Source organism: Catharus ustulatus, chromosome 5, assembly GCF_009819885.2.
Source record: "Catharus ustulatus isolate bCatUst1 chromosome 5, bCatUst1.pri.v2, whole genome shotgun sequence".
NCBI lineage: Eukaryota > Metazoa > Chordata > Aves > Passeriformes > Turdidae > Catharus > Catharus ustulatus.
In genome coordinates, this window is record NC_046225.1 from 19,864,585 (window position 1) to 19,880,367 (window position 15,783).

The window sequence follows — 15,783 nt, forward strand, 5'->3', positions numbered from 1 at the left end:
GTTTTAATTGGCAAACCTCTTAAATACTTGCTGTCTGCAATGTGCATGTCAGTGGTGGCAGATGGCACCATTACTTTGGTGCTAGAGCTGGGGCTCAGGGAGATTGGAAGACCAAAGTTTTAGCCTGCTGCCATAAAATGTAGCAGCACTTTCAGATAGGCTCCTAACTATTTCTGTGTAGGTGTAAGTTTTTCTGATCAATTAGCAGGATACCTTCCCCTTCCCATCCACTGACTGACTGGGTGTCTACAGATGCCTGAAATTCAAAGAGCTCTTAGACCAGCATAAATTTTGCACAGATGACTTCACAAATCTTAGAGCTGCAGCTCCCACATTTTACTAAACTTCTTATCTGCTGTGGAATTTCATCTAGGGTTTAGTCATAGAGGCTGCTATGAAAGGCGTTACACAGAGAAATGACAAACGCTAATTAACCTGGTGAGCCTGCCAGCAAACTTTTCAGAGCGCAGAAACAAAAGTATCCAAAGGTTAATGACTTTTCCAGTGTTTGTTAATGCAGCAGATAGAGTTGTACAAATTAGTATAAATTGCATAGCTTTGGATTTTTAGGGTGTCTCTGCTCCCAGTGTTTTTGTGGTAATGGCACTGCAACTTCACATTCCCTGTAGTGAACAAGTCCTGAGCACATAAGGCTCCACTGGGAGGTTTGTGGAGTGAGCACAAACCTCCCAGTGAGTGAAGAAAAGCATAGGAAGAACTTTCTTGCATTATTTCTTGCACTGCTCAGACACTGGGATCATCAACAATATTCAAACTTTGATAGATCTTTTTTTTTTTTTACTTTGATAGATCTACTGTTAGAACGTCTTGTCCTAGAATGTGAATGCCTCTGCACCCTTTAATTGACTAATTATGCTTTGTCTTTTAATTTGTCTTAATCAGTATAGAAAATTTCACATTAAAATGTATGTTGCTTGTACTCTCAACTTTTATTTCAGGACAAAAGTGAGTGTGAATATGTGTACAATTAAGTATGAAAAGCCTGTGCAGAGCTTACCTCAGGTCATCTGAATTCTTAATCTCACCTTTAGTTTGTACCCTGCTTCCCTGAGAACTGCAGTGAAAGAGAAATAAGCTACACCATGTGGTCAACTGGCTTAAGCTCTTACAAGGAAAAGGTTTCCAAAGTCAGTCATCCCAGCTGAAAATACCCGTGTTTCACTGCTTCCTCTCTGTGGATTTTGCCAGCGTTTTCTAGGCTTGAGCACTGAAGGCTTCAATTGTCACTTGGATTACAGCTGAGTTTGAATGTTTATCATTCTAGTCACTGCAAACAGGAAAAAGCAAACCTACAAAATTTGCACCTTAGAAAAATTTGGTAGCTTGCTGGCTGGGCTTATTAAATGGGCTTATTAAAACTTATCAAGAAACATTGCTTCATTAATAGAAGTCACCTTGTGAATACATTGTGTCTTTCCCCCAAACTAAAGGCATTGTTCTTCATTCTGGATGTGAAAAGCCATTGCCCATGTAGCCAAACACAAGCCTAATCCATGAAATGAAGACACTGATTTTATACCCTGAGTCTTCAAACTCAGTATCTGTTTCATTTGAACTAAGGCTAGTTTAATGAACAGAAATAACAAATACCTTTAAAAGCTGAGAAGACATTATTTGCACTAGAAGATGTGAAATGAATAGGGTAGAATAGCCTGATGGGTACTTTTGGAAGGGTTAGTAGGGTTTATTCTTAGGAACAATTATTTTCTAGAACCTCTTTTAAACCTTTTGGTTTTTTTCTTTGCTATATCAACTGACTTTTTCTCATCACTTTTCCTCTCTGAAGACCTTCCAGGTTGCAAAGGAGTGTCCTTTCCAATCCTTGTCTAATTTGGCTTTCTAAACCCAGGGTGAAGGCTGAGGTGTGGTCTTCGAGATCAAGTTATCCAGAGAAGCTGAGATCAGCACTCATTTGCTTATCTTGAGGTAAACAAAAGCTGTACTGAACTGAAAAGGAGTAAAAGCTCAGCTGGCTGACAGCAGGTAAGGCATTTTAGATTCTCTGAACGTTTGGATCTGGTCTCCTGTGAGAGCATCAGCAGTGGCATTTTGGCTGTCTCACCTTAGAACTTTGCATGGGCTTAATTAAAGCCAGAAATTAGGTTTGTTTATGCTCATGAAGCATACAGGTACCTATTGCCTTTCTTCTTGCCAGCATTTCTAGTGGAGCTTTGGCTATAAGAACCCATGCTACTCACTTGGCTTGATTTTGGGCCAGTCTGCTGCTTCTATCCTGTAGTCCTCATACTTCTTGCCTGCATAGGCAAAGAGGTAGCGGCTGATCTCTGCTCGTCCCCGCAGGTTGAAGTAGGTGAGCTTGTACTGCGGCATCCTGGGCCCTGCTGGGAGGGAAGACAGAGCTGCTTTAGACAGGGTTAACTCAGCTCCTTTTTCACAAAACCCCTCCGTGTGCTTGGTTTTGACAGGCATGCTTGTACAATGCAGAGGAAATATTACACCAAACCCTGGTGCGTTGCAGTTTGCAAGCGCTGTTGCTCACACCTTTTTGTTCTGCATTTGTCAGCCACAGCACACACGGATGTGGACAAAGACAGCTGCAGTTCCTCCTTGTGTGTCTCTAGAACATTGGCTTGATTATTTTTTTTTTTTCAGATATAATAGAAACCTTCAGCTTTCATTTATTTCTCTTATGACTCCAAACCCAGGTCATTTCTTCTATAAAGTGATTTTTGGTTGGTTTGTTTGTTTGTTTTTTTAAATTTTTTTTCCCGGAGTGCAAATCTGAAATCATATTCTGTACCAGAAGGTTGTTGTCTTGAGCAGCAATTTTGTTCAGGCCTGCCCTGTGCAGCCCCTACTGTTTATGGAGACCTCCATCCAAGACCACATCATGAGAATTACCAAACTCTTGTGATTTTCTTGTATCAATTACTACCCAAGTTGTATAAGCAATCACCCAAAATTATTTTAGAATAAAAGTTTGCTATGGAAACCAGGCTATGGTGTTGTTTTGAGAAAATCATTGCATTTTCAGTTTTTTGTACAGAAGCAAAAAGAATACTTGAAATTTCTTTCTTAAGTGATTTATTTCTTCCCTTCAGTTCTAGTTAGGAATAACATTACAGGAAGGTTCTATTTGTTTCCCAGTATAACAGACAGCAGAAGTAAATATCTGAGAGTTTGCTTGTATGAAGGTACAGGAAAGGTGAACAGATAAGGTTGCTTTAAACTAAAGGTAAGCATTTACACATAGCACTTTAATAAGAGAGTTCAACTGAGATTTAGATCTCCTGGTGAAAGAATAGCAAAACAGCCATCTGCCTCCTCACCCAAAGCAAAACTCTTTCCCATTTTTGTCTTGAAGTAGACATTTCATTTACCCTTATTTTATATGCATCACATTCACAGTTTCTGTAAGAAAGCCTCGAACACAGATCATCTGCACTAGGACAGAAAGGGAATTATTTTCCTTTTTCTAATGAGTACATGCTACCACATAACCTCACAATAGAACAACCCCCTGTTTAGTCATCTTGCCTTGAAAACGTGCTTGAGGACATACATGATCAGCTTTCACTTTAGACAGAGAAGCTTTGTTCAGAAAGAGGAAAAGTTAACACTGAACTCACACTGAAAAGAGCAAACTGCTCTTGCCACTTCTTCCTCTAAAGTCAAATCACCTACCTTGCTACCATCTGTCTTCAGAGGAACAAAAGAAAACCCAAACAAAAACAAAAAAAAAATAGCAAATGAGCACACTACAGTCTGCTTACTTCATTGTTAAAGTTATCTGCTGCCCTAAAGCACACAGCAAGCTTAGAAGTTAATTATTGGTGAATGGAGATTCACATTATTAGTGAATGGAGACTTTTTATGGCCCAGCAGAGAGGCAGGGACAGAACTGGAAAGTTACCAATGGAGATATCTACAAATGCTTCCAAATGGATACTCCAGTACAATTATTAAGTGAAGTGTGTTCCTTTGCATAGTATAAAAGAGAGAGGCTCCAGGTGAAATAAGTTGCATCAGGATGTGATCAGTTTTTTTAGATATTTTAATTACTGGAAAACATGTTTGTCTGCTGCTTGATAAATGCAGCTCACAGAGTACAGGTGCAACCACTTCCTTCTCTAAAGAGAGAAATTTTGACAACCCCAGCTTTTTCAAGCATGTTTTAGGTAAGTGGCAGAGCCTGGCTATTCCATTTTCAAATTTATTACTTGGTACGCTCTGGTGTGTATATGATAAAACTATATAGTATTATATACTATGAATTTGGATTATATGCATACAAGGTTAATGTAAGAAGAGAGAATGAGATCATAACATTATTTTCTTCCCTTTTGTTCCTGTTTCTGATTCATGCGGTCATATAAGAGCGAGGAATGGCATTTTTAAAAGAGCATGTGTTATCTGTGATTCAGGAGCCAAGGGGGAAAAAACCCCAGACCTTGAGTCTTACTTTTCAGTTTTTTAGAGACAAGCAAATGCCACTCATTCAGTCTGGTTTGCTGGTTTCCCTACTTTAGGAGCATCCATAGAGTTTTTGTCCATAAGCATCTATAGCAGTCCCAGTGCCCTGGACCTGCTATACCACTCACACATGGCTCCTGTTTCCTGGCTGACTCTAGCCCACTCAGCCCTGTGCAAGCGAATAGTTGCTGGCAGCTGGAAGGCGTTTAAAGGCATAAGAATAGCAGATTTTTAAGGTGCAGTCGTGAGGGAGTAGACAGCTACATAGAGAGAGGGCTGGAGATGGGGGAGGCCTCAACATTCCAGTAGGTGAGAGTGTTGGAAGAGCCTAAATCTTACAGTGGGAAGATTTAGTGGGAAATCTACAGTGGGAGCACTCTATACACAAAGATATGTCCAGTCCAGAGTAGTGATGTAAAGAATTGGAAATTTTGGCTGATCTCTCTGCCTGTTGTCGTAGACAGTGGAATATTTTGGTCTGTCAAGGAAGTAGCAGAAACTATTTGAGTTGTCTAAAGCAAAGATAAACAAATTTTTAATGAATACACCCTAAGGAGTAATCAAGTATTTGTAGTGGTGATGCACTTGTAAGCTTATGATTTCTTTTTTTCCATCCATGAACAACAACAACAAAAAAAAAACAACCTAAAAATCAACTCCACAAGGAGTTTACCAAAAATACTTGACATTTTAAAAGCCTTATAGGTTTACTGTAATCATGTTTTTGTAAATATTTGTATATTTTATTTTTTATTTATATTTACTGTGAAATGTCAGGAGTAATGCTTCCTAAACAATTACAAATAAGTTTCAAAATGAAAGAAATAGTTGTGTTCAGAATGGCTTTTTGCCAAACGTACAAAGTAAGCTGATAGGGTTTTTTTAGCTTATCCTCCTTGGCCTCATTTTCCCAGTGTGCTTTATAAAGAAGGGGATCATGAGGAACAACTTAAAACCATTTAAATCATCCAGAATTACTGAATTATTGAAAAGTGTCATTTCTAGGGGAAAAAGATCTATTTGCTGTCTTTGAGTTGGTTTTTGTGATGAAGATGTAGGGGAGATGGAGAGCAGGAAAATCTTGAAAACTATTTAAAATATTTATCTATTTTTAGGTTAGCCATGGCTTAAAAATACTGAAAGGTGGTGGTGGTGGGTGGACCTCAGTGCCCAGACTTGTAGCTATTTAGCCACCTCCTTAGTGCTATTAAGTGTGTTCAGGTGAGTTCTTTGCAAAGCTAGGTGCCTACAAAAGCAGGAGGGGGTGATTTACCTTCTACCAATAAACCGGCCATGTAAGTAGTGCTTTTCCCATTCTTGGTCTGATGAATGTATGGCTGGGATGGTCCTGCACACCTGCCCTGTCCTACACTGACAGCTCTCCTGAGAGGAAAGCTCATGTCTTCACAAACAGTTTGATGGGGGAAGGCATGGGTGTTAATATCTTTGAAAGATCTTAATGTCTGTACCAACTCTGGGAGCCGGCTGGTTGCAGAGCCCACAGAGCTTGGGTCTGCACAAGCCTGAGCTTCTGAACTTTGGGGTGGGTTCAAGGGGGAATATGGGATAGGCGGTTCGGGAAGGCGGTACCTTCCCTGGACCTCAGATGGGGAAAGGAAGAGGGCAACATGCAGCTGGGAGTTTAGGGTAAAAGGAGACTGCACCCTCCAAAACCTCGGGAGAGAAAACCCTGCCTGTGTCCCAGTGGACTCTCTCTGTTTATTCAAATGAAGTTGTAAGACTCCTCTGTCTACTTTTTGGACATAAACCTCTAGCATTTGTGGATTTTCCTGACACTTCAGTCCCAGTTTCATTGCATACAGCTTTCAAAGCCATGAACTCAACAGCTTTAAACTTATTACTAATTTAGCTTTAATACTTTAAAGTTGTTGACCGGCTCAGCTGATTTTCCAGCTTTCCTCTGTGACTTTCTGAAAGCCAGCTTAACTGGCTTTAACATACCTTTAAACAGAAGATTAATGGATCTCGTGATTAAATTCAACTTGGAGCCACTCAGTGACAAAATCAAACAGGAAATCTGAGAGAATGTCAAATATGTGTAAAGTTGGCATCCACCATTATACTCATAAGTCAAAAAATCATGGTGGAGTTACAAGTGTCTAAAAATTTTATGACAGATTTCAAATTATTAAAACTCTTTGTGGCTTTATGGAGATACTGTATTTCCTGATGAACTTGGGATGCCTCTATTCCACTTGAATCAGGACTGAGCAATGAATGAAAACTTCAAGCAAGATTAGAGTTAGAAAACAGCCCAGGAAGGAGCCAGCATTTTCTGAGAACCAAATACTGAGTTTCAGATAGCAGTAGTACAGAAGAGAAAAAGCACTGGCAGACTGGACACTGCTCAGGCTGATTTTTGTGCGTGTTCCCAGAGCATGGAGCCTCTGCCAGCCAGTGTTCGGTCCGGTGTGCTCAGCCTCAGCAAAACTTAGCACCAAAACTCTGCTGGGCTCTCTAGTGCAACAGGGTTTCCTCTCTCTTTTGGAAAATCCAGCCCCCAAGGTAATACAAGAAAATATTCCTCAGGCTGGTCACAGGCACCAAAACCAGGAAGCGTGTGGGGAACCAATCGAATTTTAATAATGCCTCAAGGGAGACTGCCGCCATTTTAGGTGTTTAAGTGGACACTGCCTTCAGAAAATGGTGGGAAGCTGTGGATGTGGGGAGCCTTCACCTGGCAGAGTGCCTCAACGTTGTCCAGGTTTTATGCTATAAATCCATTTTCTGACATGGGGTGGAAAATGCCCACAGAGCTTTAACACATGCTGCCATGTGCAGGGGGCAGCTGGCCCACGTGAGGGATGCGGAGGCCGCTGCCGTGTTAGGCTCTCTAACGCCTTTAGAAAATGGCGGGCAGCTCTGGGTGTGGGGGGACTTCGCCTGGCAGTCCGTCAGGGGAGAGAAGGCTTCCACCACCAAGCTGCAGCAGTGAAATTCCTGCTGCCCAGGAAAAATTCTGCCTGACTAGCCAGTGCCCGATGGACTGTGAGAGGAGCCTCGGCACACCAATGCTGTGCCATAACCAGGGCCTGCTGTCTCCGTTCTAGGGCTGGAGCTTCGTCTCCTTCTGCCCCTGCTCAGCCCTGCACCCTACCCTGCCTCTCTCTTCCTTTTTCAATCCACCTTCGGCAGGAACACAGCTTTATTTATTGATAAAATGTTCTGAGATACAATACTCACCGTGCTTGTGCTTTATTTACCCTGAGAAATCTGTTAAAAAGAATCCCTCCACGATTCCTTTGCAGTGGAACATGACAATGGCAGATCCTCAGTATGTGAATTCAGACAAAGCCTTTTAAAATAAGGCAGCATATAATTACATTTTCCTGTATAAGATGACAGTAATTTCACGACTATAAGACTAAAATTTTCCCCCGAAACTGGAAGTGCACCTTATAGTCCAGTGCACCTTATATAATGTACAAAGTTGCGACATTTGCCACCCCAGAAGTGTGAGCCGTGAGCCGTGGGGGGAGCCGGCAGTGCCTCGGCAGCCGGGTACAGGCGGGCCCAGGGGCCCATGGCTGCCGGGTTGAGGCGGGCCCTCGGCCAGCAAACATGCGGGGGGAGCTGGGGGCGGAGCCTCACTGCAAAAAAAAAGTGCACCTTATAGTCCAGTGCACCTTATATGATCTACAAAGTTGTGAATTTTGCCGACTCCCAGGGGTGTGCGCCTTATAGTCTGGTGCGCCTTATGGTCGGGAAATTACTGTTTTAGTATTTGAGATGAGAGAGAGCAGGCTTTTCCTGGGCTGGGAGTGAAGAGCGGAAAAAACCAGCTAAGTTGAGCTATGTGTTCACATGCATCCAAAGTCTGACAAAGGGCTTGCGGTGCAAAGTCCCCTTTAACTGTACTTTGTGCTGGAAGAAATTAAGGGTTTTATTGCTTGAAGGTTTCATCATTGTTAGAGGTTGTAAAAAAAGTCCAGCTTCTCCCTCCAGGAAGCAAGACCAGTAGGGCTGAGGAAAGGTTCATCCAGGTGTTTCTAAAAGTTTGGACTTGAACTGTGTGCTTGGAAAAGATGATGCATTGCACTGTATTTATATTTATTCAGCATGAGGATTCTTCATTAATTTAGGAGTCGCTTATGGAAAACACCACAATTAATGCCTGACACAATGCTGCTGTGGGAAAGCTGGAGGTCTTTGTCTGCGAGGTGTCATTGGTCCCTCTTGAATTGCAACCAAAACATGACAATGACTCAGGAGTCATGATTAAGTCAATGGATACCTCTTTATTTTATTGTAAGATTAAGCTTCTATATCAGTTCAGAGTGCTTGAGTTGCTGGAGCTGATTATATATTCAATTTTCATTATTTTACAGAATGGAAGTATAACAACAAATCAGCTTCCACTCATGCAAGCCTGCATCTCTCTGCCAAGAAGAATCTTGTTTTATGGCGGTTGAATTGATGTTTTTGTCCTCTCTAAGCACTATTCTAGCCAAAGATGAGAAGTTTTGTGGACATTTTTCTTTCTTTCAGTTGTTTTTGGTTTTTGTTGGTTTTTTTTCCCCCTAGTGCTGTTTTCAAGGCATTTGCTGTTTCCTTAAGAAATTTTTTTGCAAAGTTAACCTGAAAATCAAATAAGTTCTGAAGCAGATACAAACCAACAACCTGATTTGGGTGTCCTACAGGGGTGGATGGAGTACTGTAATTTCACCCATTTCTTATATTTACTCATGTATTTCTGCCACATATGCAGTTTGGAGTCTTAAGATTAGTGTCAGCTGAATGTTTTCCATTAACAGTAACATCGGGGATTTCAGACGGAAGATTCTTCCTTGTCTTCCTTACTCCCAGTGATAGGGCCAAGTCATACTAATGTCAGCTAGGATACTTCATTTTGAAAAGGAAAAGAGAGCTTGTACTGTCTGGGTCTGTGTATGTACACAGAAAAGTCTTTGCTCATTAAAGGAGAAATCTTTCTTAGGCTGTCATCTCAGGAGTGACCTGACGTAGCCAAGTATGAGGCGCAGATTTTTTGTTCTGTTCCTTAAGATTTGGGGAGAGTGTTATTCATGGAAAAATCTTTAACCAGGAAAGAGACTTAGTCTGCCTTGTTTCACCTGAGAAACATCAGGAATAGTAAGTTTAATTTTGCCCGTCTTTGCTCATTGTCCTTCTCATCCCTATGACTGGAGAGCTGAGCATCAAAGCAGCTTTCTGCCTCCTCAGTTTTGAAATTATGTTTTAGCTCTCCAAGTGAGTCTTTCTGCCTTTATTTGTTTAAATTTTCACATTTCAGAAGAAGGAACCAGAGAGATTCAAATAGTTACTGTAAATGGCAAGTAAAGAAAAGCTTCCACAGCTGTAACTTTATAAACTGCACAAAGTAGGAAAAATAGAATTTGTCCATGTGCAGTATTTCTTCCTTTTATTTAACCAACATAACAGTCAGAAGGTTTTGGGAAAAGGCATAATTGTTTGCATTTTCCTGTTTGACCAGTGCTGAAAAGACAGAAACCCTCTGAGAAGCAGCCTTGCCCTGCCTGTAGGTGTGGTGCTGCTCTCCACCTGGTTACTGATCAAACTGGTTGTTGCAGGAATGTCTTCAACTGTTTTACCTTGAATGAAAAAATATTGGAGATTTAAGAGATATTTTCCACATTTGAAAACCAAGAATAGTACTGACTTAGGGTTTTGGTTGTTGTTTTTTTCCTGCCAAAAAGTTCTTATTGGTTTTTTGTTCATTTTTTTTGCAAAGAAAATAAGAAATTTTCTGCCCATCTTTTTGGGGAGAAGGATTAGGGAATATTGGCAGGTTGATGGAAGACTGCAAGCCTTCCAATGGAAGGTTTCCACAGCAGTCTGTTTTGACAGAAAATAAAATTAAAACTCTAAGTAATACTATTTCCTGTCAGCTCTCAGTCTGACATAAGCTCTCTATCTGTAAATTGATGGTCTCTTTTCCCACTCTGGTCCAGTTATAGAAAATAAATATTTGAATTTAATCTCTTATATTTCTAAGCCAGATAGCAATCTGGATCTTGGAGAGAAAAGAGAAAAAATCTGTGCATCCTTTACTCTTTAATATGCAACCTATCTGAAGTAAATGTTTATGAGATTTTATGTAAGGTCAAGTTTTGAAGTAACAAATTCCCAATATAATCAATAGTTCTTAGCATGATTTTCAAGGCTAGATACCTGGATAACTTAGAGCATAGTATAGGTTTAAAATCTTTTTTAGAGGGATTTTGCATGTGCATGCACCTAGTGTGCTGCTTACTTGTGTATTTGTGACCTACAGGGGAAATCAGCATCCTAAAAGGAGGAGAGGTTTTAAGGCATTACTGTGAGAATAATGAATAGTACTAACGGTTATAAGCATTTCAAGTGACCTGATGAGTAAAACCCTACTGTCTGAAAAAAGCCTGATCTGTCAATACGTGGGCTTAAAAAAAAAAAAATGGAGCTGTAGGAGACCTTTAAGCAATTATCTCTCTGAGAAAGCTTCAGGCTTGTTTTGCTGATGTGGAAAATCAGAACTCAAAAAAATCCTTGAAGAACACAGGAAAAAAACCCCACTTTTTCTTTGCTAATTTTTTTTTAGAAAAATAACCACAATATATCACTGAAAGAAGAAGAAGATAAGAACTATATGAAAGGGGATTTTTTTAAAAAGTGGGAGTCCAGTGTAAGTGGGCAGTGAATGGATGTTCACTGTCAAGACCTGTAGAAGGAGAATGTCAGAGCCCCTACTGGGTATCCCTGAGCTGAATTTGTGATTGCCCCTCAGGCAACTGCAGTCAAACTGATCATAATTAAGTCAGATATCTGAAGCTCACCCCGTTTGTTTGAACTGAAGCGAATGAGGGATCTCTCACATGTCAACAGGATTAAGGAGGCAGGGAAATGGTGATGGACAGGGCTTTGCTCAGTCACCTCATCAGCGTGTCCTCAGTCTGCCTGGCTTGCCACACCCTTCCCTTTAGGGCCTGAGCATCCATGGTAACTTTATTTTCTGTCTCTCAAGATTTGGGTTTGCATCTACTTGGTCCCAGTTTTATGTAGATAACTTGAAATAGTTTAGTGCAGCTTCTTTTAGATTAATAAATTGCACACCCAAGACCATGAAATACCGGTAAATAAAATTGCAAGAGATCGCAGGGACAGGAGTGTTTAGGATAATTTCTCAGGAAAAAACACTTAAGTCTTTTATTTCCACATCAGATATATTAAGAATTCCCAGAAGCATTTTGTGGTAGAAAATTAGCCTAAATAATTTTATTGCTTGCCAACCCCATGTCAGTCCTTTAAAATGCCTTGCGTCCCTCTCTGCACTCTCGGATGAATCAGCATGACCTCATTACAAAGCTCAGAGCTCAGCTGTGAGCAGCGCCGCTCTGTATTGCTTAGTTGGCTCTCCAAAGCCAGCTGCTTTTGCCAGGATGAATCGTGTCCATTTTCTAACCTCTTAAGCTTGTCCAGCACTGTAATTTTTATAACAACTGTCTTGGCCACCTAACATCTTTCCTTGGATGTGAAAATTGGTCCTTTTTTCTATCCCAGATGTGTGTGGATGTGTGTGTGTGTGTGTGTATGTGCAAGGGGGAGTACAACCACCAAACCCTTCCCCCTGCTTGTCTAAACTATTTTGCTCTTGACCTGTTGCATATTGTGAATCTACTGTATAATTTGTGAAGAACTTAGGCCCAAAATTATAGGCATGAAAGAACTGGACAGGCTTTTAAGCACTGTATATGATTCCTGTAGCAGGTACAGGTTTGACTGGGAAAGGCTTTTATTCACTTTGTGAAGCTCTCCAGTACCAGCCACGATGTGTCCTGGTCACAAATTCCTGGTGTCCTGCTCTGCCCTGCAGTACCTGGCACAGACCGCTGTGCCTGGGAGGCATCAGTCCAGTGGGCTGGGGCACAGATCTCAAGTAATTTCGGATATTTTGAAATTATTTTCTTAGCCAGAGTGAGCCTCAGGAGACCCAGAACCTTGCTAAAGTGCTCGTCAGGCATTGCCAGTCTCCTTGAGTGTGCCAGTGGACCTACAGCTCTGAGCAACACCCAACCAGGAGCCTGGGACCACACAGATTTGATAGCAAGTTAGAAACACGCAGGACTTGAGTCACAGACTGCTTGGTACGTAAAACCCTAACCAGTGTGTTCCTACCCTTATGTAGGAAGTACTTTCTGAGAGGCAGTTTGCTGCCAATTTCCCATGGAAACCCCAGCTAGTCTGGCTCTGGGACAATCCCGATTGCTGTGTGCCTGGCACCGAAAAATTGTCCTTTGGCTGAGACATACAGTTACACACCACACATTCTTTTTTGTCACATGTCAACTAAACTAAACTTGTGAGACAGGTTAAAACTTTGTTTGCCTTCCCTCTTTGCATCTGCCACAAATACAAAGCCTAGTACACTTTATCTGGTGTCACTGAACGTCCTTGTTTTCTCTCTTTTTCCACCTCATGCTTATTCTTTACTAAGTCATTCCAGCAATATTTTTAGTTACTTGTAAAGAGATTCAAAAGTAGAGGTTTCAGTTTTTCCCAGTTAACTGTTGTAGCTTGTTTTGTGGGAGTTGTAGCAGATTGACTTGAGATTAGACAAGGTTCTTCAAAGTGGTGTCACTTTGAAATGTGTATGTGAGATTTGGCTGATTTCCCCTCTCTTTCTTTTTTCTCGCATTTTCTTGGATTAACTGTCAAAAGGGTAAAAAAAAATATCACCTGTTTGATGTTTGCAGCATCTATGATAAGTCTCCAGCAGTGTGAGTAAACACAGCTTTCTGTGGCAGGGCATGCCCCCTGCTAGCCCAACGCCAGCCATGTCAGTGGCTCCTGGGCAGTGTACAGTAATTTCATGATTACAAGCCGCACCATTTTGACTTAAGTTTTGCTCCATACCCGGAAGTGCAGCTTGTATTTGGGAGTGGCTAATATATGAAAAAAAATTCAGAAATTTGCCAACCAGAAACGTGAGCACGCAGCAGCCCCGAGCCAGGGCAGCTCCGAGGCAGGAGAGGGGGAGCAGAGCCGAGCTGGGTCCATTCCCCAGCTGGAGAGGGGGAGCTGAGCCGGGCCAGGGCAACTCTCTAGCGGGGGAGGGGGAGCCAAACCGGGCCGGGGCAGCTCCGTGGTGGGGGAGCGGGAGCTGAGCCGAGCCCGCACGGCCCCAAGCCAGTAAACGCTGTGTTCCCACGATTCTGTTACTAATTGGCCACTTTGTGAAAGTTACACGCGGGTCCTCGCTGCGAACGACAGAGCGGCTTATAATTGGGTGCGGCTTGTGTATGGGCAAAGAACAAAATGTTGCCGACAGCCAGAGAATGCGGCTTATAGTCAGTGCGGCTTGTAATCGTGAAATTACTGTAATTACTTTCTGGTGAAATTTCAATTAAAGTTGTTTTGAAAATGAGCACCAACTTCAACAGCTTCTGCTTTCCAGCTGCTCAGGAGAGGGTTGTGTGGGACAGGCAGCAATGAAAAATGTTGTGAGCATACCCTTGGAGTAGCAGAGCACAGTGTTGGGCAGTGGTACAGGACCGTGCTGTGCTGGCTAACATGCTTGCTTGTGCACTCTTAAGAATTACTTTGTGTATACTTTCAGCTTAAAATTTGGAGAGCTTCCATCTTATTTCTATACAAATAGATTTAACTGTGTGACTATGCCTCTGCAGCAGGGAGTAATTTACACAATGTGTGCATTTTTAGGGAAAGGTAGAGTCTATTTTGGATTAAAGAAAACAAAAGAATGAACAAAAGTAAACTTTAAAAAGACCTCCGTGTCTTTTTGTCTTTAAAAACGTTGCAAGTTTTGAGTACAAAAATACTAGTGTTTACAAACAGTTGTAAAGAATACAGAAGCCCAGGAAATATACTTTATAGCTACGGTTTGTTTGCTTGGATAGTCTGAAATGAACAGGGAACAAGAAAGGGCTTTTAACAAAATGTGTGTGGGAGGATTATGTTTACAGGAGAATGACAGCAGTTAGAATAAAAGAAAAAGAAGTCCTCAATGGCTATTTAGGCTATCATTTTGAAGTAGAAGACAAATAACAAATAAACCTTTGACTTTTGATAAGGAGTAAGTGGAAGCAGATGCAGGACGTTTTTTGTCAATAAAATGACAGTAGGAATTAGGACCAGAGTGTGTTAATCCATTGGTTTAGAACACAGGAATTTGAAAAATGAACAGTGCAGAAAAATGACCTAGAAAAATTGGTTGATGCTGCTCAAAATTAATCTAATTTCTCTGACACTAGCCTAGATTTAGCTTGGTTATGTAAGTGAAGGCATTTTAATCAGCCTTTACATCTAATGGCATATTGGTTTGAAATGGGTTTCACTTACTGAAAACTCCCTGCAGAATGCCCAGAACCTCCTCACTCCGATTTCTTTCCTGATGAGGTTGTCTTTTCTTTGGCAAGTACCCTGAGCATAGCCTGGTTATCAAAGTAGCTCAGCATTGACTGCGCAAGGCACTGATGAGGAATGGAATTGCATCTACAATAGGCCAGCGATCTGCCTGTTTGCCTCTGGAAAAGCAGCCCACAGTTTTGAGTAAAGCCTGGTTTTAGCCGTGCATGTGATTGTACAGATGTCCTAAGTGCCGCAGGCCCAGTTTAAGGATGTCTGTAAGCAGCAAAGAAGGTGCGTAGGTGGGATAGTTGAGTTACACTTGCTGCCACCGCACGGAGCTCCGCTCTGCCGGTAGCACCACTCGGACAGTCAGGCTGAATAAACCCAACAAATCCCTAAAAATTCAACGCTCTCAGGACTTGCTCTACACGCAGCACAGTTGGACAGACTATAACCTCCCGCACAGCCACCGCAGCGCTAGCCTAGGGAGGGCAGAGTAGGATCAGAAGAAGCAAGGGGAAAGAGAGGAGCCCGGCTGCAGCGGTAGCAAAGGCGAAACACAACTCACTCCGGCGCGGCGGTCCGCGGTCCTTTCCTCGCTGCGCGGCAGTGCCTCCGAGTGCCGACCCCGAGAAGGCTGTCCCGCTCCAGCACGGGCTGCTAATATGCAAGCCGCTCCCTCCCCATCACCGCCTGCATGACTGTCCTCCTCCCCCGTCTCACACACACACACGGTATCTGCATCATTCTGATAACAAGCAAGTATGCTGTCTTGGGGCTGGCAGAGCATACCGGATGCTGGAATTCCTTGGCTTGCATTCAAAGTAAATAAAAATGATGAAGTGCCATTTGAATCTATATAATAATAATAAAGACAGGCACTGAGGTATCAACTGAGGTATTAACCTAACCTTTCTCTTCTCTATGAGCAATTTAATAAGTTAAAACTGTACCTGTCCTCCAAGAGTTCCATTCATTGAGTTG

General features: G+C 42.0%; 1 protein-coding gene across 3 annotated transcripts in view; it reads right to left on the reverse strand.

The window, feature by feature from the left end:
- Positions 1 to 15,516, reverse strand: part of HPGDS (hematopoietic prostaglandin D synthase) — a 30,479-nt gene extending 14,963 nt beyond the window's left edge. Inside the window, exons 1-2 of one of the 3 annotated variants that reach the window (XM_033060468.2) lie at positions 15,368 to 15,516; positions 2,220 to 2,360 (exon numbers count right to left, since the gene is read on the reverse strand). In XM_033060468.2, the coding sequence (XP_032916359.1) occupies positions 2,220 to 2,352 (133 nt within the window). In that variant the 5' untranslated portion in view covers positions 2,353 to 2,360; positions 15,368 to 15,516. Of the gene's footprint in view, positions 1 to 2,219; positions 2,364 to 14,790; positions 14,869 to 15,367 lie in introns of those variants that run through there. The other 2 variants (XM_033060467.2, XM_033060470.2) reach the window with 2 other exon arrangements.
- Between the last annotated feature and the right edge of the window lie 267 nt (positions 15,517 to 15,783).